The 23,257-nt window shown below is 36.3% G+C and overlaps 1 protein-coding gene across 1 annotated transcript; it reads left to right on the top strand.

The window, feature by feature from the left end:
• Positions 1 to 828: 828 nt before the first annotated feature.
• On the top strand, positions 829 to 22,447 carry LOC127621290 (serine/threonine-protein kinase NIM1-like). The gene is given in 6 exon segments (XM_052094818.1): positions 829 to 947; positions 13,451 to 13,989; positions 14,651 to 15,007; positions 17,144 to 17,203; positions 17,206 to 17,411; positions 21,538 to 22,447. Coding segments are annotated over 4 exon segments (1,320 nt in total). The 5' UTR covers positions 829 to 947; positions 13,451 to 13,989; positions 14,651 to 14,709; the 3' UTR covers positions 22,294 to 22,447.
• The last annotated feature ends 810 nt before the right edge of the window (positions 22,448 to 23,257 follow it).

Raw genomic sequence — 23,257 nt, forward strand, 5'->3', positions numbered from 1 at the left:
CTTGGACTTACATTGACACCTAGTGGCTTGGATGCAGCATCATTTAAAATAAATAGTTTTCAGGTTCAGACTCCATCGTAGAATTTAGTATTCACAGTCAGCCATGATTACTTTAATCAATGTGTGAAAGTGTCCAATAACAGGAAGATACTGAGATTAAGAGTTTTATTCGGCCGGTCATGTGATTTTTACATCGTAGCCCCCATGCGCAGACCCACTCCATGTGGAATAAAACAGCTTTTAAAAGGTTAATAATATGAATGGTGTCTTCATTTTAATGTGAGTGGTCATGATTTCCTACATAAATTAGAATTCACGTCTTTAGGAGTTAAGCTTTTTTTAATGATGGAAAATTACTGAAAGCACCTTTAATGAGAATTTGAATTACAATGTATATGTGACATGTAGCAGTTCCTCACTGCTGAACCAAATGCAATGCCACAGTCATTGATTAAAGGGTCACTTGTTGCAGAATACAGATGGTATTTTTTCTAAATTTTTTGTGATACTTAAAAGAATTTGCTTGCCTGTTTAAATAAAGGTAAAAGAAAAATAGAACCATGATCAGGACGTTTGATAGTTTAAAGATACAATTTTAACAATTTACTGTTTTTTAATGTAAAGTCTTCTAATTGTACACTATTTCCAATGTTTAAAAAATGCAGCATTCTGTGCAGTACTCAAAGGACATTCACAATTTTAGCTTAGGAATGCCCTAGTAGCCTATTGGTTAAAATCAGACTTTAGTTCCACCACTAAGCAACTGTGATTGGTTAGAAGAACGGTCTTTCACTTTACCTCCCAGTTACTGTGATGGGTTTTTCAATCCTCACGCATCAAATACATTCATGGTGAAGAAGAAACCACTGAGACGCACCGAGTTAAAACCGATCGAATTGTGACGCAGAGAATGCGCACGATAATTCAAAGGGTAACGCTTAAGAAAGGTAAGAAAATTGAGCGTGTTGTTAATTTTGTGATCTTTAATATTCTCATTATAAAGAGAGACTGTCATTACTATTGAATGAATCATAACGCATGATAAATGCATATGTTTACAAATTAAAGACCTTCTAAATATTTTTTTGAGATATGAATTGACATATCTTAATGTTATTTACCTGGCATTATTACCCAGCACCGGTTGTTATGGAAGCGTAAGGGGCCGTTCACACCGAAGTCATTTTTGCGTCTGTCCGCGCTGTATTTTATTTTATTTATTTAATTTTGTATGTAAATACGCGATGGATGGACGTATTTTGATCGTTTCTGTTTTTTTCATCGTCTCGCGCTGGAGTGCCGCGTTTTTAAACGTCGTGTCAGATTAAAAATAACTTCAACTTTTAAAAAACGAGTCTCGAGACACCCGAGTTCTGCTTTAGTCGTGGCGTTGCGCCTAGAAGAATATATATATATATATATATATATATATATATATATATATATATATGTAGCCTATATATATTATTATAATTTTTTAAGCAAGGTCGCGTTCGTTCTGAATGACCCCTAAGCCGTAATATTATTTGACATTTTTACCGAACGTTCTGAATGAATATTTTTCAGATCCTCTGATACACACACACGGCTGCTTGCACTTGTGGTACAGAGGGTCTTGGGTGTTAATAATACGGCCACATCAGTGTTTGGACAAAAGTACAGGTGTGTGGATCTCTGAATGAATAGAACTGATCCCAAATGGCTTTTGAATGGGAATATTAATTCACTGGGGAATGGTAGTCTAATTTATGATATTGAATGATCCTTTCTAGTTTCTTACAGATTGATGTCAACTTTTGTTCAGGCTCCTTTGATGACTCCTTAGTTGGATGACATGAAACATGGTGATAGGTCTGAGATTAAAGCTGCTTTGATGGGTTGGAATACATTAACAGTGCACAATGCAACGGAAACAGCTTTTTTGTGGTTCCTTTGCATAATCTGCATGTTTTTTCCCCTCAAAGGTCCAAACATCCATTGAACTGCTTTATTATGTTCTTTATTTAAGGACTCATTAATATAGACATATTCAGACATGTATCAAAATTTGAATACATGTTCCAAAGCATGTATGATGATGCTTGTGGTTTTATGTAGCCTACTGTTTTTTTAAATACTGCCATTAGAGAGCAGCCAGTTAAATTTACAGTCATAACTGTTTACACAGTTTGTTCCTCCTCATCACAAAATATATAGCTCAGGCAGATTAAATGGTCCTCCATTCAGAATGATTAATGAGCACTTTTGGAACACAGGAGCTGTGTATAGTGGGCATCCCCTGTGGTAAACACGATTATCCCAGGATATGCTGAATATCACATAGAACACGCTCAAACGGCTCACTCCGTTTTACTGTGTCATAGAGATACGGTTGAAGTCATTAAAACAATTTTTTGTACCCACTCCACAGATTTAATCTACTTTGTGCATGTCACAAGTAATTTTTGCAACAATTATTTACAGACAGATTGTTTCACTTTTAATTTACTATGTCACAATTCCAGTGGGTCAGAAGTTTACATACACTAAGTTAACTGTGCCTTTAACTAGCTTGGAAAATTCCAGAAAATGATGTCAAGCCTTTAGACATTTATTCTGAAAGGAGGTGTACTGAATTGGAGGTGTACCTGTGGATGTATTTTAAGTCCTATCTTCAAACTCTGTGTCTCTTTGCTTGACATAATGAGAAAATCAACCTCAGAAAAAAAGTCTGGTTCATCCATGGGAGCAATTTCCAAATGCCTGAAGGTACCATGTTCATCTATACAAACAATAGTATACCAGTATAAATACCATGGGACCATGTAGCCATCATACCGCTCAGTCGGGAGACACATTCTGTCTCCTAGAGATTAATATAGTTTGGTGTGAAAAGTGCAAATCAATCCCAGAACAACAGCAAAGGACCTTATGAAGATGCTGGAGGAAACAGGTAGACAAGCAGCTATATCCACAGTAAAACAAGTCATATATCGTCCTAACCTGAAAGGCTGATCAGCAAGAAAGAAGCCAATGCTCCAAAACCACCATACAAAGCCAGACTACAGTTTGCAAGTGCATATAGGGACAAAGATCTTACTTTTTGGAGAAATGCCCTCTGGTCTAATGAAAAAAAATTGAACTTTGTGGCCATAATGACCATCGTTATATTTGGAGGTAAAAGGGTGAGGCTTGCAAGCCGAAGAACACCATCCCAACTGTGAAGCATGGGGATGGCAGCATCATGTTAAGGGGTGCTTTGCTGCAGGAGAGACTGATGCACTTCACAAAATAGATGCCATCATGAGGAAGGAAAATTATGTGGCTATATTGAATCAACATCTTCCAAATGGACAATGACCCCAAGCATACCACCAAAGTTGTGACAAAATGGCTTAAGGACAGCAAAGTCAATGTATTGGAGTGGACATCACAAAGCCTTGACCAAAATACGATACGAACTGAAAAAGCATGTGTGAGCAAGGAGGCCTACAAACCTGACTCTAGTTACACCAGTTCTGTCTGGAGGAATGGGCCAAATTCTAACAACATATCGTGAGAAGCGTGTGGAAGGCTAACCAAAATGTTTGACCCAAGTTAAACAATTTAAAGGCAAAGCTACCAAATACTAACAAAGTGTATGTAAACTTCTGACCACTGGGAATGTGATGAAAAATGAAATCTGAAATAAATAAATCTCTCTGCTATTACGCTGACATTTCACATTCTTATTTTCTTTTGATTTTCTCCACAATTTGGAATGCCCAATTCCCAATGTGCTATACATGCTTGTGGTGGCATAGTGACTCACCCAAATCCAGGTGAAGGATGACGAATTTCAGTTGCCTCCTCGTCTGAGACATCAATCCGCGCATCTAATCTCAGGGCTTGTTGAGCGCATTACCGCAGAGACATAGTGCTTGTGGAGGCTTACGCGATCCTCCGCGGCATCTGCGCGCAACTCACCACGTGCCCCACCAAGAGTGAGAACCACATTATAGCGACCACGAGGAGGTTACCCCATGCGACTCTATCCTGCATAGCAACCGGGCCAATTTAGTTACTTAGGAGACCTGCCTTGAGTCACTCAGTACACTCTATATTTGACCTCATGACTCCAGGCCCTGGACATTTCACATTCTTAAAATAAAGTAGTGATCCTAACTGACCAAAGACAGGAAATGTTTTCTTCAATGAAATGTCAGGAATTGTGAAAAACTGATTTTAAATGTATTTGGCTAAGTTGTATGTAAACCTCTGACCTCAATTGAATGCCATGAAGATCTACAACAAGAAAGAAGCAGAGGGTTTATCAACATAGCACTTATTAGTGTCTGTCTATGTTACAAACATAATCAGTAAAATTGGAGTAGAATGTTTAGAATCGTTTTATCTGCACCAGAATATGTAGATATTAGTAATCAAATGATCAAATTTGATCATATCCATCAAATTGCTAAATAGATTATCTGATATGTAAGTTGTTAATGAGGTGAAATTTGGCAGAAGCCATGTAAATGTGAAGACTATATTTGCATTTGAATATTTCAGATTGGCCCCTGTGGCCCCACGCCCCTTATTGTCCCTGTCTTTTCACTACTGAGCTCTTTTTTTTTTCCTGGGTCCTATGTGTCTCAATCAAAACACACACAGGGGAGCTTTGTGCAGCAAGCTGTGGCTATGTGTGTGTATACAGAGGCAGAATGTGAGTGATATGGAGAAAAAAAACAAGTGCTGGAGAAGTGAGGAGATGGAGAGAGTACAGTATATTGAATAACAATTTAATCTTCATAGAAAGAGCTAGCTAATTTTGCTAGCTGAACCCATCATATACAACAAGTCTTTTTCTCACCCAGGTGCATCTGATATACATGTGAGGTATGTTTATCTGTAGATAGAACTTGGCTAGATTGGTTTAAAGGGCCCCTGTGGACCGGTTTCATGCTTATTGTTTTGTCCCATGGGGAATGATGGAGTTACACAGTTGAAGTAGGTACCACATCCTAAATACTGCTCATGAGATAAATAATGAATGTATTTTAATTTTCCTATTTTCGAGTTTAAATTGATATACTCTTTAATGGAATAATTTACCAAAAAATTTAAATTCATAGTTTTATGCAACCTCATGTTGTTCCAAACCTGTTTGAATTTCTTTATTATGCAGAACACAAAATAAGTTTTAATGAATATCGCAGGCCATGTTCACCGGTGTTGGGGAGTAGTTAAAGGGACAGTTCACACAAAAATGAACATTCTGTCATTTACTCAACCTCATGCCATCTAAGATGTGTGTGACGTTCTTTCTTCTGCAGAACACAAACAAAGATTTTTAGAAGAATATCTTTAGGTCCTTACAATGCAAATTAATGGTGATCAGACCTTTGAAGCTCCAAAATACACATAAAGGAAACCAAAAGTAATACATTTCTTCTGAAGCGACATGATTAGTGTGGGTGAGAAACAGATCAATATTTAAGTAAACATTTACCATAAATGCCCACTTTCACATCTGAAAGTCACATTTAGTACCTGTTTAGTTTCACTTTCACATCTGAAATTTGAAAGTGAATTTATAGTAAAACTGAAAACTGAAATATTGATCTGCATTGATACGATTCCTTTTAAAATTTCAGTTCTGTAGTTTCGGACGGTCCATATTAATGAACTAGTTACCATAAATGATTCACTAATACTCTTGAGCACATGCAGCATTTAAGGGACTGTGCCATAAGTCACTTTTTTCTGTTTTGTAGCTAAATATTTAGTTCATTGCTTGATTCAGTTACATAGAGTGTTTTCTAGTTTTATTAGTTTATATTAAGTTTACATTTTTGTCAACCAATAGTAATATTGTAGTAATCCTGACTGTAGTAACCCATGTTTTTTGGCAGAAACCGTGGTTTTGATACATTTTACCATGGTTTTACTACAGTAAAACTGGTTTAACATAGTTATGCTGTAGTAACCATAATTCATTTTGTAGTTACAATGTTTTTACTACAAATGCCATGGTAAAAGTATGGTTACTATAGTAAATTATATTTACCTTTTGTAAGGCAATGTCACCCTAATTACATACAGTATATTGCTATCAGGTGATATTATTGAATTCTGCATATATATACACTCACCTAAAGGATTATTAGGAACACCATACTAATACTGTGTTTGACCCCCTTTCGCCTTCAGAACTGCCTTAATTCTACGTGGCATTGATTCAACAAGGTGCTGAAAGCATTCTTTAGAAATGTTGGCCCATATTGATAGGATAGCATCTTGCAGTTGATGGAGATTTGTGGGATGCACATCCAGGGCACGAAGCTCCCGTTCCACTCCATCCCAAAGATGCTCTATTGGGTTGAGATCTGGTGACTGTGGGGGCCATTTTAGTACAGTGAACTCATTGTCATGTTCAAGAAACCAATTTGAAATGATTCGAGCTTTGTGACATGGTGCATTATCCTGCTGGAAGTAGCCATCAGAGGATGGGTACATGGTGGCCATAAAGGGATGGACATGGTCAGAAACAATGCTCAGGTAGGCCGTGGCATTTAAACGATGCCCAATTGGCACTAAGGGGCCTAAAGTGTGCCAAGAAAACATCCCCCACACCATTACACCACCACCACCAGCCTGCACAGTGGTAACAAGGCATGATGGATCCATGTTCTCATTCTTTTTAAGCCAAATTCTGACTCTACCATCTGAATGTCTCAACAGAAATCGAGACTCATCAGACCAGGCAACATTTTTCCAGTCTTCAACTGTCCAATTTTGGTGAGCTCTTGCAAATTGTAGCCTCTTTTTCCTATTTGTAGTGGAGATGAGTGGTACCCGGTGGGGTCTTCTGCTGTTGTAGCCCATCCGCCTCAAGGTTGTGCGTGTTGTGGCTTCACAAATGCTTTGCTGCATACCTCGGTTGTAACGAGTGGTTATTTCAGGCAAAGTTCTTCTATCAGCTTGAATCAGTCGGCCCATTCTCCTCTGACCTCTAGCATCAACAAGGCATTTTCAGCCCACAGGACTGCCGCATACTGGATGTTTTTCCTTTTCACACCATTCTTTGTAAACCCTAGAAATGGTTGTGCGTGAAAATCCCAGTAACTGAGCAGATTGTGAAATACTCAGACCGGCCCGTCTGGCACCAACAACCATGCCATGCTCAAAATTTCTTAAATCACCTTTCTTTCCCATTCTGACATTCAGTTTGGAGTTCAGGAGATTGTCTTGACCGGGACCACACCCCTAAATGCATTGAAGCAACTGCCATGTGATTGGTTGATTAGATATTGGTTCTATTAATGAGAAATTGAACAGGTGTTCCTAATAATCCTTTTAGGTGAGTGTATATATATATATATATATATTGGGGCTATCGATTTAACACGTTCATTCAGTGTGATTAATTTGACAAAAAATAACGCGTTAAAAACATTAACGCAATTAATCGCACCATAATAAGTAAGATTCCTGAGAAATGCAAGCTTGTGGTACCACCTGTTTACTCCAGAGGGCAGTAAGTGAAATTCCAGCTGTTTGAGCAATGCACAGTTTGAAAACAACCCACAACACTTCAAGTTCTTGCATTCAAACCACTTGAAGCAGCACAAATGCGAACTAAGGGATCTCAAAATGTGTTTAAAGATTGAGTATTAAACTATGTTTAACTTGAAACATTGAACTAAACATTTTATGTTTATGACGCAACTCACCCGAGACGCTACACAAGCATGTCTGATGCAGGTGTAGATTGACAGGCTCTTAAACAAGTCCTCATAATAAATCTCCAACTGATTTACAAATTCACTTGTGAAATGGATTGCTGTGAACTGTATGCCAATGATTGACTTATGATCAGTAATATGTTAGTAAACAATACATTGTATTCTAAAGCAGCATTTTGTATTGTCTTATATTGGATTAACTCTTCTGCTACAAGAATGTAAAGCATTTTTTTACCTGAATATTTTTTTATTAAATATATATATATGTATATAATTTTAATTATTTAAAGATAACTATGTATAATTATATATTGATATAAATATGTATATTCTTTATATATTGAGTTATTGTTATATGAGAGGCTTTCTCAGCAAATATTTGTATATGTGATTAATCACGATGAATTAATAGGGACACCATGTAATTCATTCTATTAAAAATTTTAATCGATTGACAGCCCTAATATATATATATATATATATATATATATATATATATATATATATATATATATATATATATAATATCTGTGATATTATTGAGATTGCATAATGAAATAATATAATCTGATTGTTATATATCTAAATATGTGTTCTTCTAAATATGTGTACTATAAAAACTTTAGGTGTGAATCTTCTCTCGCCTCACGATTTGATTCGATTACGATTCAAAGGGTAACAATCCCATTACAAAATGATTCTCGATGCATCACGATGCATCTTGTCCTTCAATTTCTTTATTTTTTCAGGTTCTTCAAAATAAATTTGTACTCTATTTTTTCCCTTTCAGCTTTTTATTTAACAGCTGTTTTAAAAATCAGAATGAGACATATTACATAAACTGGCCTTTTACATTCAGTATGATCAGTGAACAAAACATGGAACAACCACAGGATTAAATAAATGGTTCTATAATTTCAGAGTATATCAGTTTCTTTCTCTTAAAAAGCACTTAATCTCTTAAAAGCACAAATAAATATATTGGTTCTCCATCAAAACACTGAATACTATAACTACAACTGATTATATTATTATTATTTTTATTTTTGATTAAGCATTGTAAATCATTTAATAGTATTTAATTATTATTTAAAATGAATCTATGTCATGCTATTCATTTAAAATGTTAAGCACAAATGGAAGTTGCTGGTCCAGGATGAGAGATACTGTATATCTGCTTCTGTCGAGTGCAGCTGTCAGCTTCTACTCACCTGCACAGGTGATAGTAAAGCGGTTTAAATAGTGAAGTTGTTGCTTCAGAAATGCATCAAGTGTCCAGTATGCACTGTTCTATCTGTTTGCTCTGCGTGTTGAAGATTCCGAGTAGATATTTTTTTGTGCTCCCTGTCGCAAAAGCTACGATGGATTTTAAACCTTTATCATCAGGTTTGCGCACTGTCCTTAAAAGTGAGTGACCGGCAATAACCGACAACATCATTGATGTTAAATGAAAACATCACCAACATGCCCCTACCTTTCTTCTATGTTTTCCCCTGTTGTGTACAAATCGGTGCAATTATCGGTGCGAGGTCGTGTTTCATGTTGTTTTCTGGCTTTTTATCACAATAAACTCTCCTGTTGCCATGTGGGTTTGTGAAAGAATTTCGAAATCGTAGTTTAATTCTGGCAAAAAGGGTCATGTGATTGATACAGCTGGTCTGCAAACAGTTGTGTTTGTGCACTTGACTTTAGTGTATGAACTTAACTCGCGTCTTTGTTTCTATATCTGTCTTTGGCGCGCGCCACTGCTCTGCCGTGATTTAAACTGAACTCAGAATCAATTCTGATTCTTTTGAGAATTGATTCAGAATCGTTTGAGTATGAATCGTGATGCATCGCTGAAACTATTTATTCCCCCACCTCTAAAAAAACATACTGTAAGTTTCTCAACTTTCTCCTCACTGCAAAAACACTTTTTTTGAAACCAAGCTGCCAAATGACTGTTCTCTCCTTCCTCCATATTGTGATGTCACACTGTATTAGACATTTGCTTCTTACTGCCTCCACAACAACACATCAACGCCTACTTTACCTTTAATCACTTCCGTAGCCCGCCCAGCAGTTGTGAGAAGTGAGTTGCCAAGAAGAGAGAGCAGGTCAGCTAAGAGCAGAGAGCCAATCATAACAGTGGGCGTTTACTGTAAAGTCTTAAAGGAGAATCAGCACCAAAACCCAGTATTTCTGACAGAAGGTCAGAATTATAAGTGGAAAATTATTTAACAAAAAAACTTTACTAATATTATAAGTGAACCTCAAGGAATATATTCAAATAATAAAAAATGAATGTTCTGACCCCTTTAAGTGAAGCGTTTTGGACAACATTTAAACTGCATGGGTCTTGTGTTGATTAGATAGCCAAGTGTAAATGTAACCACAATCCACAACAGGCAGATTGGTGTCTGATTGCTTCAACCACATTGGGTGGCAGTTTGAGACACATGAATGCATGTTAGCAAGGTGTGAATGCGTTTGACATCTACTAATTTATTTTATGCTTGCTTGGCATCTGGGGATTTTCTGGTTGAGAGAAAACACATGCATAATGCAGACACGTGCACATCCATGCACTGAAAGGATCGTTTTTGGATTCCTGCTTGCTTTACACTTTAAAAGAGATGTCTGTCTGTGGGTGAATCTTTACAGCCCCTTCAGCAATCTGCATCACACATTGCACACACACAAGTGTTTGAAGCCTGATGAGTTTTAGTACTCGTGAGAAACACCACTTTAATTTTGTGTCCTGTGCCTCAGTAATTAGAGTGTGTGAAGTAGGGGAATTAAAGAGGATCTAATCTCAAATAAAAGAAATAGGCTAAGATACAATATAAGGTAAGTCAAATACCTCAGATGCATCTATTGATTGTTTTACTTTTGTACTAAATCTTTGATTTAAACCATCCTAATTTTCTGTTTATATAATAATCAGTTTTTGATTAGGGATGCACATATTTCTATTTAGGCCTTGCTCATACATTAGTTGTAATAAACAAAATTATGTTGTGTGCCTTGTATCACGGCCGTTATTCTTTGATTACTTCGTATGGTAGTGCTGACACTACTGGAATTAAGTTTTTGCTTTGAGTGAGTGAATGATGGGGAATTAAACCTACTTCTCAGAAATTCATGCTGCGCAGTTCTTGCAATTACTCTAAAATGTATTTTGTGATATGCACACACACACACACACACACGCTTAGAGAGAGAGAGAGTTCACTCCAAACTAAAACCTCTGTCATAATTTACTTACCATCATGTCATTCCAAACCTGTATAATAATATTTCTTCTGTGCAAAAAAAAAATTATGATACGCAAGTCATTGATCACTTTCATTTTACGGAAAAAAGATGCAGTAAAAGTACACGTGTCAGAGGCTAACATACAGCCTAACAAATCCTTCTTTGTTGTATTGAGGAAAGAAAGTTATACAGATTTGAAACAATTTGAGGGTGAGTAAATAATGACAGAATTTTCATTTTGGATGAACTATTCCTTTAAAGACACATCTTCACATAAAGGTTTTGTCACATTTTTATAAAACTTGTTTTTAACACAGGGAGTTTTACTCATTAAGAATAAAGTCTATTACATATGTCAAAGAACCCTGTTGCAAAACCAAGCTCAGCAGCTTATATCAGCATCTGCACCTGCGAGGGGCACATTGTAACACAAGTGTCTATGCAGGTGTGAGAAGAAACTCAACACTCCTAGTGCTCTTTGAACAAATGCGTTTTGCACACGTTACTAGATTTTTACATTTTCTATAAATATGAGTGGTGCTTGGGGATGAAAACTATTTAAACATCGGCAAATAAGTCCAATCAAAAAGCATGGAACCCTGTTGATATATCATTGAAATGGGCTTATTTGTACATAGATTGTTATTCTTATGAACATAACCGCCTTGATACTATTGTGTTGTGAGTGGTTGCCATGGCATTGCTGTGCATGGCAGTTGCTAAAGGTGTTCTGGATAGTTGTTAGGTTGTTGATTACTGGCCCAAGTTGAAATAACCCACCCCCATATCCCTGTTATATTCTGTTCCATAGATATGTTCCATATATATATATTCCTCCTTCATTTTTGTCTGGTCGCTTAGAAAAGTAATAGCCACATTATTTTATTCCTCATTCATGTCTGTAGCACAAATGGTGCAGGACAAGTTAAATGCCATAGTTCATTATTTATGTCTAGGGTTTTGTTCAAATCTTGTAAAAGTGGTGCTTGCTGCTTATCTTACAATTAAGCTCGGGTTCACAGAGAAAAAAATTATTATTAAAATATTTATAAATGCAGTCTTGACCAAAACAAAGATAGGCATTGTTTGAAAGCTTAAAAACTCTACTTTACATTGCAAGTAGGCATTTGACCAAAACTACACAAGTGCTTTGAAATTTGCTGACAATTCAGAAGTGTTCCGTTTTGATAATTTATTAATAATTTTGCACTGCACATATTACTGTAATCTGTAAAAACATAAAACTGATAAAATAGCCACGTGTCATTTGTCGTTGGAAAGCTCTCAAGGAGTACAACCAGCCTTGTTTTACTCAGACAAAATTTTGCAAGAAATAGCTAAGTATTTTTCTTTTTACATTCACATTCCATGTACACGGGTATTGCAGAGAAGGTAGTTATCTTTAAAACAAGGCCACACACAACTTAATCAGATGCATTGATCATTAGATAATCCACACAAAGCTCAATGTGCACACAGCACATAATGCATCACTTAAACACGTTAGTTTTCCTGGATCAGATGACTTTATTGGAAATTATGTAGTACATTGTCCAGCATCATGGAATGCTAAACCAATCGTATTAGGATTCAGATCGCTGCAACCAGAGGAGGAAGTCATCCAAATATGGGCAGAGAGGATCGTTCACTCTAATTACATGTGGCCACCAGGAGATGGCACCATATACATGACACAGACTCGATGGTTCAAATGACACAGAATGGAAATCAATAAGATCTCATTATTCATGCCTGCATGCTTTGGAGAGAGAGCATACCTTTAGTGATGATTGTGTTTGCATTTGTAATTTGTATTTGTGTACAATTATTATTTTATTTGTTTTGAGAGGCTTAAGAAGAATAAGAATAGTTTTTTTTCAGTAGTTCTTCAGCCTGAGAGTCTGTTAAAACACACTCACAGCTTAAATGGTGAAGGAGTATTTTGCTGTAAGTAAGATTAGATATATTCTGTTATTACTGCATATCTCATAATATTGGAGGAACAGCATGGTGTAATGAGTGTGTAATGCAGGTTTGATGTGTGCTCGGTGGGTCTAGAGAGAGTGAAGTGAGAGCACTCTGTGTTCTTACGTATATTCTACTCTTAAGGGACGTTATTACTGAATCTCCATCAGCAAACTCATCCTAATTACTTCCTGAAACACACATATACACACACACACACATATATATATATATAAATAAAAAACAACATCTAAAATTCAGTTGTAGTAAGAAATTCAATGAATATGTATAAATATATTTGTATAATATAAAGGGTTATTAATATTTATTTTTTATAATGTTGAGTAGTTTTATATTTTTAGGACGTCTTTACAAAATCCAAATGTTTCTCAAATTAATCCTTTGTAAACAGTGTTTCAGTCCTCTTTGTGAGAACTGCTAAGCCAAGTTTTGTACTTGGCTTACCTAAAGGAGAGATGAGCTAAGGACAGAGTAAAAATAGTGCCATGATCTTTATATATTCTTTATCTCTCTCTCCCCAGGGAAAAGGCCATCCCATAGTTACAAGTTGGAGACTTAAGGATCACTAAAAAGAAAGGGATTAGGATCTGTCTACACCCTAATCCCGGCACAAGACGAGAGAGTGAGTGGGAAGCAAAGAAAAAAGCACAGATGAACAAATGCGAGGGAGTGGCTGATTCTGAATGACCAACCCGTCAAATGTTAAATGGGAGGAAAAACATGCGAGAGGACAGCACCAAAGAGAGCCGTGTGGATCCTCTTTATAGCACCCAGGCAACAATCACAGCCTTTTTGCCACTCCACTCTGATCTCTGGTCTATTTTTATCCTTGGTTGAGACAGCGCGCCAATTAAATCAGGCATATCTGCTGAGAGTCGAGCAGATGCAGGATTGAGAGAAAGGGAAAGTTCTCTGTTCACCTAGCTGCTTGGCTGAAGAAGCAGACGACCCTTAACATCTGCTTGTTTGCGCTTGGATATGTGTGTAACCTTGAGCTGAGATGTGACGAAAAAGAGCTTGTTTTGTAAATTGTCGCAGGAGTTCAGGACATCATGTGAAGGTGAGAAAGGTTGCTCTTATCTGTTATTGTCAGAGTTGAAATGTAATAATATTTTTTTAAGTTGGCCTTTCATCGTGAATTTAATTTATAAAAAAGTATTTTCAAATAGTTTTCAATTCATTTTTATTATTCACAACTTGATACAGGTTAACCATGGACATGGAAACCCTGGAAATATGAGAAAATGTGAAAATGCTTACAAGTCATGGAAATTTCTAATGTGAATATACATTTTTCACGATATGCTCAGTTCTATAATATTTCTTTAGCTTGAAATTGTGACATTTTGAGTGCAATCTCCATAAAATGATTTATAAATCATGAATAACTGGAAAAGTCATGGAATTTTGGTCAAAAAGTGTGGGATCCCTGTTGATATTACATTAAAATTGAATTATTTGTTGGTTGGTTGTTATTTATAAAGCTCTGTAGATGTTACATATTACATATTTCTCATTCTATGTGACAAAAATAAATAGTGAAGGTCAGATCAATAGATCAATAAGCCAGCTGCGGTTTCTCTACTTTTCCACCTACTCTTCCTCTGTTGTTGAAATTGTGACATTTTAAATAGTTAAATGTGTTATTTTTCATTCTGTACTGACATCTCATTTAGTTGTCCTCAAATTCTGATAGAGTTTGTATTGTTTCACATCTTTAGGTGCTGCCTTAGTTCCAGTCTCTTGCCATGAGTTAAGCCCCCCAGTGGCCTGTGGCAAGATGACTGCCGTCTACCCGGCTGGGGGGGTTTCGGTTGGGGTCTCAGCTCTGGCCACAGTTCCCCAGCGTTACGCACGATGGAGTCGCCAGGACAGCTCCGACATCTGCACAGACGACGAGGGGACCCAGTCGCGTCGTCTTACTCCACTGGAAAAGCTAAATTTGGACATGTGCCAAGATGAGAAGATGGTGAGAGAGCTCACATTGGGCCGCCGCATCGGCTTCTACAAGATCCGCGGTGAGATCGGCTGTGGAAACTTTTCTCACGTCAAGCTAGGCATCCACGCTCTGACGAAAGGTGTGTGTCTATGTGATGTAATTGATGGTTAGTCCATTTTACCTTTTTGTAAAAGTGACTGTAAATCACCCCAAAATCAAAAGAAAAATTATTATATTAATTTAAGATTAAATTAAAATTAGGGATATAATTCTAAGAAATAATAAAGAAGGTTGTTTTGATAAAAAAAATATATCGCATGTCACACCATATCTGATATCTTAAGACAAAACTACTCAGAAGTCTCCCTTTTAATATAATGGAGCCATATGCCATATACTGTATATACAGAAACAGTCAGATATATTATGTAAAAACAATAAATGCTTATTTAGGCCCTGTCAAATTACAGGGAATGCATTTAAGGATAGTTTACCCAAAATTATGTCATCATTTACTCCCCATATTGTTGTCCCAAACCTGTTTGACTTTCTTTCTTCCATAGAACACAAAAGAAGATGTTAGGCAGTATGTTAGCCTCAGTCACCATTTGCTTTCATTGCATCTTTTTCCATACAATTAAAGTGAATTGTGACTGAAGCTAACATTTAGCTTAAAGGAATAGTTCACCCAAAATTATTGTATCAAATTCTCTCATCATTTCCTCACTCTCATGCTATCCCAGATATGTAGGACTTTCTTTCTTATGCTGAACACAAATAAAGACTTTTAGAAGAATCTTTCCACTCTGTTGGTACATACAATGCAAGTGAATTGTAACCAGAAATCTGAAGGTCCAAAAAGCACATAAAAGCAGCATAGAAGTGACCATACGACTCTTTAAAAGGTATATAATAGGTGTGGGAGAAACAGATCAATATTTAAGTATTTACTTTCTGCTAAAACTAAACTGGCTCCAAATGTGACTTTCAGACATGAATGTGAAAGTGGTGATTTATAGTAAAAAAAAGATTACTTTTATGTTGCTTTTATATGCTTTTTGGTCCATAGGATTTCTGGCCACCCTTCCCTTGCATTAAAAGGACAAAGAGAGCTGAGATACTCTTCTGAAAATCATGGTTTGTGTTCTGCAGAAGAGAGTCATTCACAGGCCCGGTTTCAGATCAAATTCACTGAGGGTGCTCCAGAAAATAGTGGGGGTGCTCTGTATAAAGTGGAGATATATCATAATTACATTAGATTAAATCATGTTTAAATGCTACTAAACAATGTAATAAAAGTTTGTTTTTTAAGTTACAAAACATTTATTGCTTCTGGGTTTTTCCTGCATGATCTGTAGCTGAAAATGACATGAAAATACTGCACCTGCAGATTAGGACATACTGATTTGCAAAATGTGCATTAAAAAACGCAGTGATTCGTGTGTGTTTGCTGGTATTCAAGAAAATATGATTGCCAATTTACAGTATTAGTCTTACATATTCAATTGAGCAGGGGTGTGCAATTATTTTGGTACTGGGGCCACATCAGCCGTTAAGTAGAACATGGAAAAGAGAAGATAACATTTCTGCATAGTTTTATCTTTTAAGCCCAGACATGCACTTAATGATTTAATGCACAATTTTCTGAAGTGCATACTGATGGGACCATTCTGCAATTGCATTATGTATTAGTAAAACTGCATAAAGGCTTAATAAAATTATAAATGTATTATTTTACCATACTTCAATGCAATGGTAATTTAGTATTCAATTTAACACTCTACGTCAGGAATTTAATAGTAAAATAAAATATTCTGAAATTATAGATTCTATTAGGTTATTTTAATGTTGGTCACAAAGTGGACCCGTTTACTTGTTTTATTCTCAGAACATTATAAACCTGTGTACACACTCATGGGTCATGATGTGAGTCTCGTCAATGTTTGGCACCCCATTCAGCACACAACTGAATAAAACAGATAGCATGAGACTGATAAATGATTACGGCCAGATTTACATTCACATACAGGTGTGAGGGACTTCAGCATTTTACAAATAACACAAAGAACAAACATTTTTACTAAAGTTAATCTCTGAAAATGTTTGCTCGTAGATTTGGCACAAAACACCACACGCAACCTCACAAATGGACAAGGAGTGGTTGATTCACACTTTTTAATTTTTTGGGTGAATTATCCCTTGAAGTCCCAAGGACAAAAACATATGAATATTTCATGATTAACTGAAATACAGCTATTTATGTTGTCATCCATAGACAAAGTAGCCATTAAGATCTTGGACAAGACCAAGCTTGATCAGAAGACCCAAAGGCTGCTCTCCGGGAGATTTCCAGCATGGAAAAGCTGCACCATCCAAATATCATCCGTCTTTATGAGGTAGTGGAGACACTGACCCGTCTGCACCTGGTCATGGAGTACGCAAGCGGAGGGGAGCTGTATACAAAGATCAACACTGAGGGGAAGCTCTCCGACATAGACAGCAAGATTGTCTTCTCTCAGGTTCTCTCAGCTGTAAAGCATATGGTGAGTTGTTTAGGAAGCAAATGATGTGTGTTTAGACTGAGAGCCACTAATATACAGTGGCTCCAAAAAGTACACTTCAGCCAAACTTCATGCTCATACAAATGTATGAATGTCTTTAATAAAAAAATATCAAGCCAAATGTTATATATTTTAAAGATATTAAAACTTTGTTAATTATTGTGAAACATGTCCTTATTTAATTTGATGAACTACACCTATGGTTACTTTGCTAGGAAGCTTGTGTGAACTTAAACAATGACCCACTGGTTAAAGGCGCACTCAGTAATTTTTTCCTCAGTATAAACGTTTTGTTCCTCAATAAATAAATTGTAATTTTGGAATATATATATATATATATATATATATATATATATATATATATATATATATATATATATATATATATATATATATATATATATATATATAATCATGACCACTCAGAATGAAGTCATATCAGTAACCTTTGAAAAGTAGTTTTATTCTACATGGAGAGGGTCTCCTCATTTGGGGCTGCCATGTTAAGCTGGCTCTACACTAGTAGACTCAAAAAAAAATTTTTTTTGATTTAATTAAATTAAAAGTTTTATTAATTTAATTTTTTAAACATTAAACAATTAAATATGATGGAATTTTGGTATTACATTTAAATGCTTAAATCTTAAAATAGGCTAAAATATTTTTTGAGTGTAACAAGGCTTTTGTTACATGGTAACAATCGAGACTCTAGAAAATACACAAATTCATGTTTTCTCACTGCCGGTAGCTGCTCATTGAAACAACATCATTAGTTGACTGTCATGAAAGAAGCCGTTAGGTACATTCTCTGCTAATCTTCTGTCATGTCTGCTTTGCTCCGACTAAATAGTTTAACTCAAGTCATTTTTAATTGTATAGCGCTTTTCACAGCACACATTGTTTCAAAGAAGCTTTACAGGAAATCATGCATTAAATTTTTTTTATAATAAATGTTAAATACAAAATATTTAATCTGTAAGTTCTTACAGTGATCATTGTGTCAAGTATTCATATTGTTCATAATGTGATTTATTTATTTTTTTGTTCCAAAACATTGCTGTGTTAACTAAAAACATTTGAGTTGTAAACTTCAGACAACAATGACAGTCAGACCGCTGTTTTAAAAATGAATTTACACTCGGGATGTGAATACATTTTCAATAGTTCAACAATCAGAGTCAACTTACTGCGGTTACAACATGAAGGGCCTTATGATTTCAACACGGACAGAATCACTGAATCCAGTCATAAAATAAAATTGCATTAGCTATAAATATTTAAAGGTGCCGTAAGCATTGGAAAGTTATGTAAAATCTTTCCTACTCCCTGAAAGATATGAATGAAATAAGCCTCATGAGATATCTTACCAGTTTTGTGACAGCTCTAGACTCCGTAAACCGCAAACAAATATGTGTTCGTGGGCCGCAGTCTCTTACACTTCCTGCCTGTAAATGATTTTATGTGTTGTCATAGTATTGTAGTTTTCAGGTAATTATTAAGGCGGAATGCCATTTGTATGCCATTTTGTTCATAACAGTTGTCAGTTGAGGGTGCTATTTTGCTGCTGTTGTTTTATCAACAGCATCTGCTTGGTGTCGGCCTCAATTAACCTCATTTGGTACCTTTGAGTGCGGGTTTTGGAAAGAGGTGGCGTGGCTAATCAAATGGCTCAGCTTGTGGGAATTTCAGAACAGCTAAAATCACTTAAGACAAAAATTAATTTCTGAATACCCAATTAATCCAATTCAAATAGCGACATGACCTGTTATGATTAATAAACCACAAAAGGATGCAATTTAATAAATAAATTAATTAATAAATATATTATGTGCGCGTGCTGCTTCAAAATGAACGCGTGAAGTCATCGGCTCGTACACTGAAAACACCTCATCATAATCAATCATCAAAGCACTTCATTTGATAAACAATTATGCATTATGTTGAAAATATATTTAAAATAGTTTTATATTTTTATTTGATTCAAGTGTTGATAAATTTGTGTGGCTAGACTTCCTTTTGATAATACAATTTAATTAAACACTCAAATACGGAATTCAGAGAAAAATAACCTTCCAATAACCACAATATACATTGTGACCTTTTGTATGTCTATACCCCATGTGTCATATTAGACCTGTTTGGCACATGAAATGTCCTGGAAAATTGTGCCTTGAAAAGAGTGGGAACCCTGAGACTGTTTTGCTGAGATCTCACTCTCTTCAGTCAGAGGTATGACACACTTGCCAATTAAAAGTGGTGGAGGGGTGACACGTATAAGAAGTCACAGCAACTATCTCGCTCTGACAAATTAACAACATGAGTACAACTGCAATTGAAATAGAGCAATTTGTGGCATTTTTAGACCTGTAGCTTGTTGATTGTTCTGAAACAGGGCATTGCATTGCATTTTCTTCATGGTTGGCTTTCAAAAGGTCATATTTTAAAATTCACAAAAACTGTCAAATGTCCATCAAAGTTAGTTTTATCTGTCATTAGTTGCTTTTGCATTATTTCTGCAGAATGACAGAATCACTATTGATTTTAAACAGCGTTTCTGATGATATGCAGCTGAGTGTGGTAAAAAAAACATTCTGATCAGCTTGTCATCTTCTCAGTTCTTCTCAGTGACAGAATGATTTGTTTTCTAACAAAACAGATGTGGGTTTCAGTGCTTGAATCTATTAACTCAGCAGGGGGTCCCAATGGTCAAGTGATTAACACATCCCGTCCAGAGGTGCTAATGGGTGCTTTGTATCCCTGTGCCTGTTAATGATGCTAACACCTGAAATTCATTAGAAAAATCAGGTAGTGTAGAGCCAGCTTTAGTATCACATGACCATTGTATACTACTCTCTGAATCACAGTAACTGCCCTGTTATTGGATTCTTTCACACAGGGATTAAATGAATCATGGCTGACCTTGAATAGTGAATTTCTACAATGGTGTCCTATTGATTTTAAATGATGCTGCATTCATGCCTCTAGAGATCAGTATCAGTATAAGTCCAAAATGACATAAACACCCAAAGTCTTCCTAGCAAGTTAGTCCACTGGCAGCCATCTATTTTCCTTTGTATACAAGCAGCATACAAGAACAGCTCCTATCTACTTGAATGGGGAAAGACTGATCTCTCCAAAGTGGTTGGTCAAGATTACGATTAAAGAAAATATTTCAAATCAGCAGTAAAATCTGACAACACTGGAATCATAAAATGTGCTTCTTTACATCAGATTTCAAACAAAAAAATTCCCAGCTTGTCTAGGTAATGCTTATGCACATTCTCGAGTTGATTGACAGGTGATGTCTGCATCTAAAAGGTGATTGGCTCTTTTACCTGGTCTTTTAAGGCGGGACTTCCTTTCTACAGCTGTTGGGTGTTTCAATTTCTCCCATTAATTTTAATAGAAGTGGCCTGTCTCTGCTAAATTGTCTCTGGTGTAATGTTAAAATAATTTGATTACAACATCATTATATCATATTTATTATAACATCAAATAAAACATCATTTATTTGAATATGCCTCATGATTTTGATAAGTTTTATGTAATCAATGCAAAGAAATTCATGCATTTTAAGTGTGACTTGAGTGTCCAGATTTAAATCAAGGAGGTAATTCATTATAATTGTGGGACATATGCACACTTTGCTGACCCTCTTTTTCAAGCTTCATCTTCTCAATTTGATTACTCTTGTCCGCTTTTCCTGGTCTCTCATTTCTGCTGAAAAGACCAGCTTATGTTGGGTTTTGGTTGCTGGTCCCCCAGCAATGGATGATGGTGACGCTATCAGTCATTTAAATTAACTTAACCAGCTTCAATGTGGAGACCATGCTTGTAAACCAGGTTCACCAGCTAGACCAGCACCAAATCAGCACTAACTAGCATAAACATGCCTTGACCAGCATGAAAATTGCTTGCTGGTTAGGCTGGTCTAGCAGGGATGCCTGCCAGATTGTTGTCTACATTATATTTTGATCTACTGTATAGATATGCTAAGACTTCTAATTATAAAATTGAGTATACAGTTTAATCAGTTAATTTATCAGCCTTTTGACTCAAAATGTCTTAAAATTATAATGAATTATTGTTTATCTTTTCCTTGATGCAGCATGACAACAACATTATCCACAGGGACCTGAAAGCAGAGAATGTATTTTACACCTGTAGCACCTGTGTTAAAGTTGGAGACTTTGGCTTCAGCACCGTCAGCCGTCGTGACGAGACCCTTAACACCTTCTGCGGTTCTCCCCCTTATGCGGCCCCTGAGCTCTTCAGAGATGAACACTACATAGGCGCTTGCGTGGACATCTGGGCATTGGGTGTCATGCTCTTCTTCATGGTGACTGGCACCATGCCCTTCCGTGCCGAAACAGTAGCTAAGCTAAAGCGCTATATCCTGGATGGGGCATACACAGTGCCTATGTGGGTACTAGAACCTTGCCAGAAACTAATCCGGGGCATTCTGCAACCCCAGCCAGCCGACCGTTACAGTGTAGAACAGATGATGGGCTGTGAGTGGCTGCTTCCTGTGGAGTTTCCCAAAGCCATTGAGCCCTTTAAATTGGACCCACTCCACCTGGCTGAGACTGGCCCAGGGCAGCTAGAGGAGCATGAGATAGAGATGAGGAATGCCCTGGAGACACTTGGAATCACAGCAGACCACATTCGTAACAACCAGGGCAAAGACTGCAGGAGCTCCATCACTGGGGTTTATCGTATTCTCTTACACCGGGCACACAAACGACAAGCAGTGGAGAGCATGCCAGTAGTTACCCATGTAGTGAATGGAACTGAAGCTAAAAAAGACCGTTTGAAGGTATACAGGAGCCTTAGACATACATCTAAACTTTGCATCATTCTGTGACGCTAAAAATGGGGCAACCTTTGATATATATTAGGAATGGATTACTCACTGGAACTTAGCTATTTTTGTTTGATATACCTCTTTTTGTTATCTTTTTCATTGAAATTAGTTCAACTAATGCTTCAAATAAAGTAGTCTAATTTAAAGGAAAGTATGCGTATGATTGCAGCTGGTCTGAGTGTTTTGAAAGTGAGTGAAGCAAGACTATTGTCTTGATGTCATGAATTGATCATGTCTTGTTTATATATGTAATAAAGTTATTTGGACTTCATTGTTTTAAATTGTATGAATACTGGGAAAATATAAGGGGCTCATTAATAATTAATCGGAGAAACATCAATATTTATGTCCTTTTTAATTATCAATCTCCATTTTCACTTTCACGTTCTTCTTTAGTTTTTTGCCGATTTGTATTCTTCATGCTTATCGCCACCTCTGCACAGGGAGGACAATTTATGGTAAAAACGGACGTAAATATCTATCTGTTTCTCACCCACATTTATCATATATAGCTTCCAAAGGTATGGGTTTAACCACAAGTCTTATGGATTACTTTGATGCTGCCTTTATATGCTTTTTGGTGCTTCAAAGTTCTGGCCACCATACACTTGAATTGTAAGGACCAAAAGAGCTGAGATATTTTTCTAAAAATCTTTGTGTTCAGCAGAAGAAAGTAAGTCATACACATCTGGGATGGCATGAGGGTGAGTAATGATTAGATATAATTAAAATTTTTGGGTGAACTATTCCTTTATGAAGAAATGTTAATAATGTGCAAAATGATGATGAAATAGTGATTGATAATTTATATTTCATATTATTATTGCAACCTATATTTTAACACTATTTTTCATATACTAAAAGTTACCAAGAGGAATGAATTAGACACTAAATAATATAAGCTTCCCATGAATAATAAACAATGTAACAGGCAGACAGACATGTGTAGTGGGACAATATTCCA

This window comes from Xyrauchen texanus, chromosome 27, assembly GCF_025860055.1.
Source record: "Xyrauchen texanus isolate HMW12.3.18 chromosome 27, RBS_HiC_50CHRs, whole genome shotgun sequence".
NCBI classification, from domain to species: domain Eukaryota; kingdom Metazoa; phylum Chordata; class Actinopteri; order Cypriniformes; family Catostomidae; genus Xyrauchen; species Xyrauchen texanus.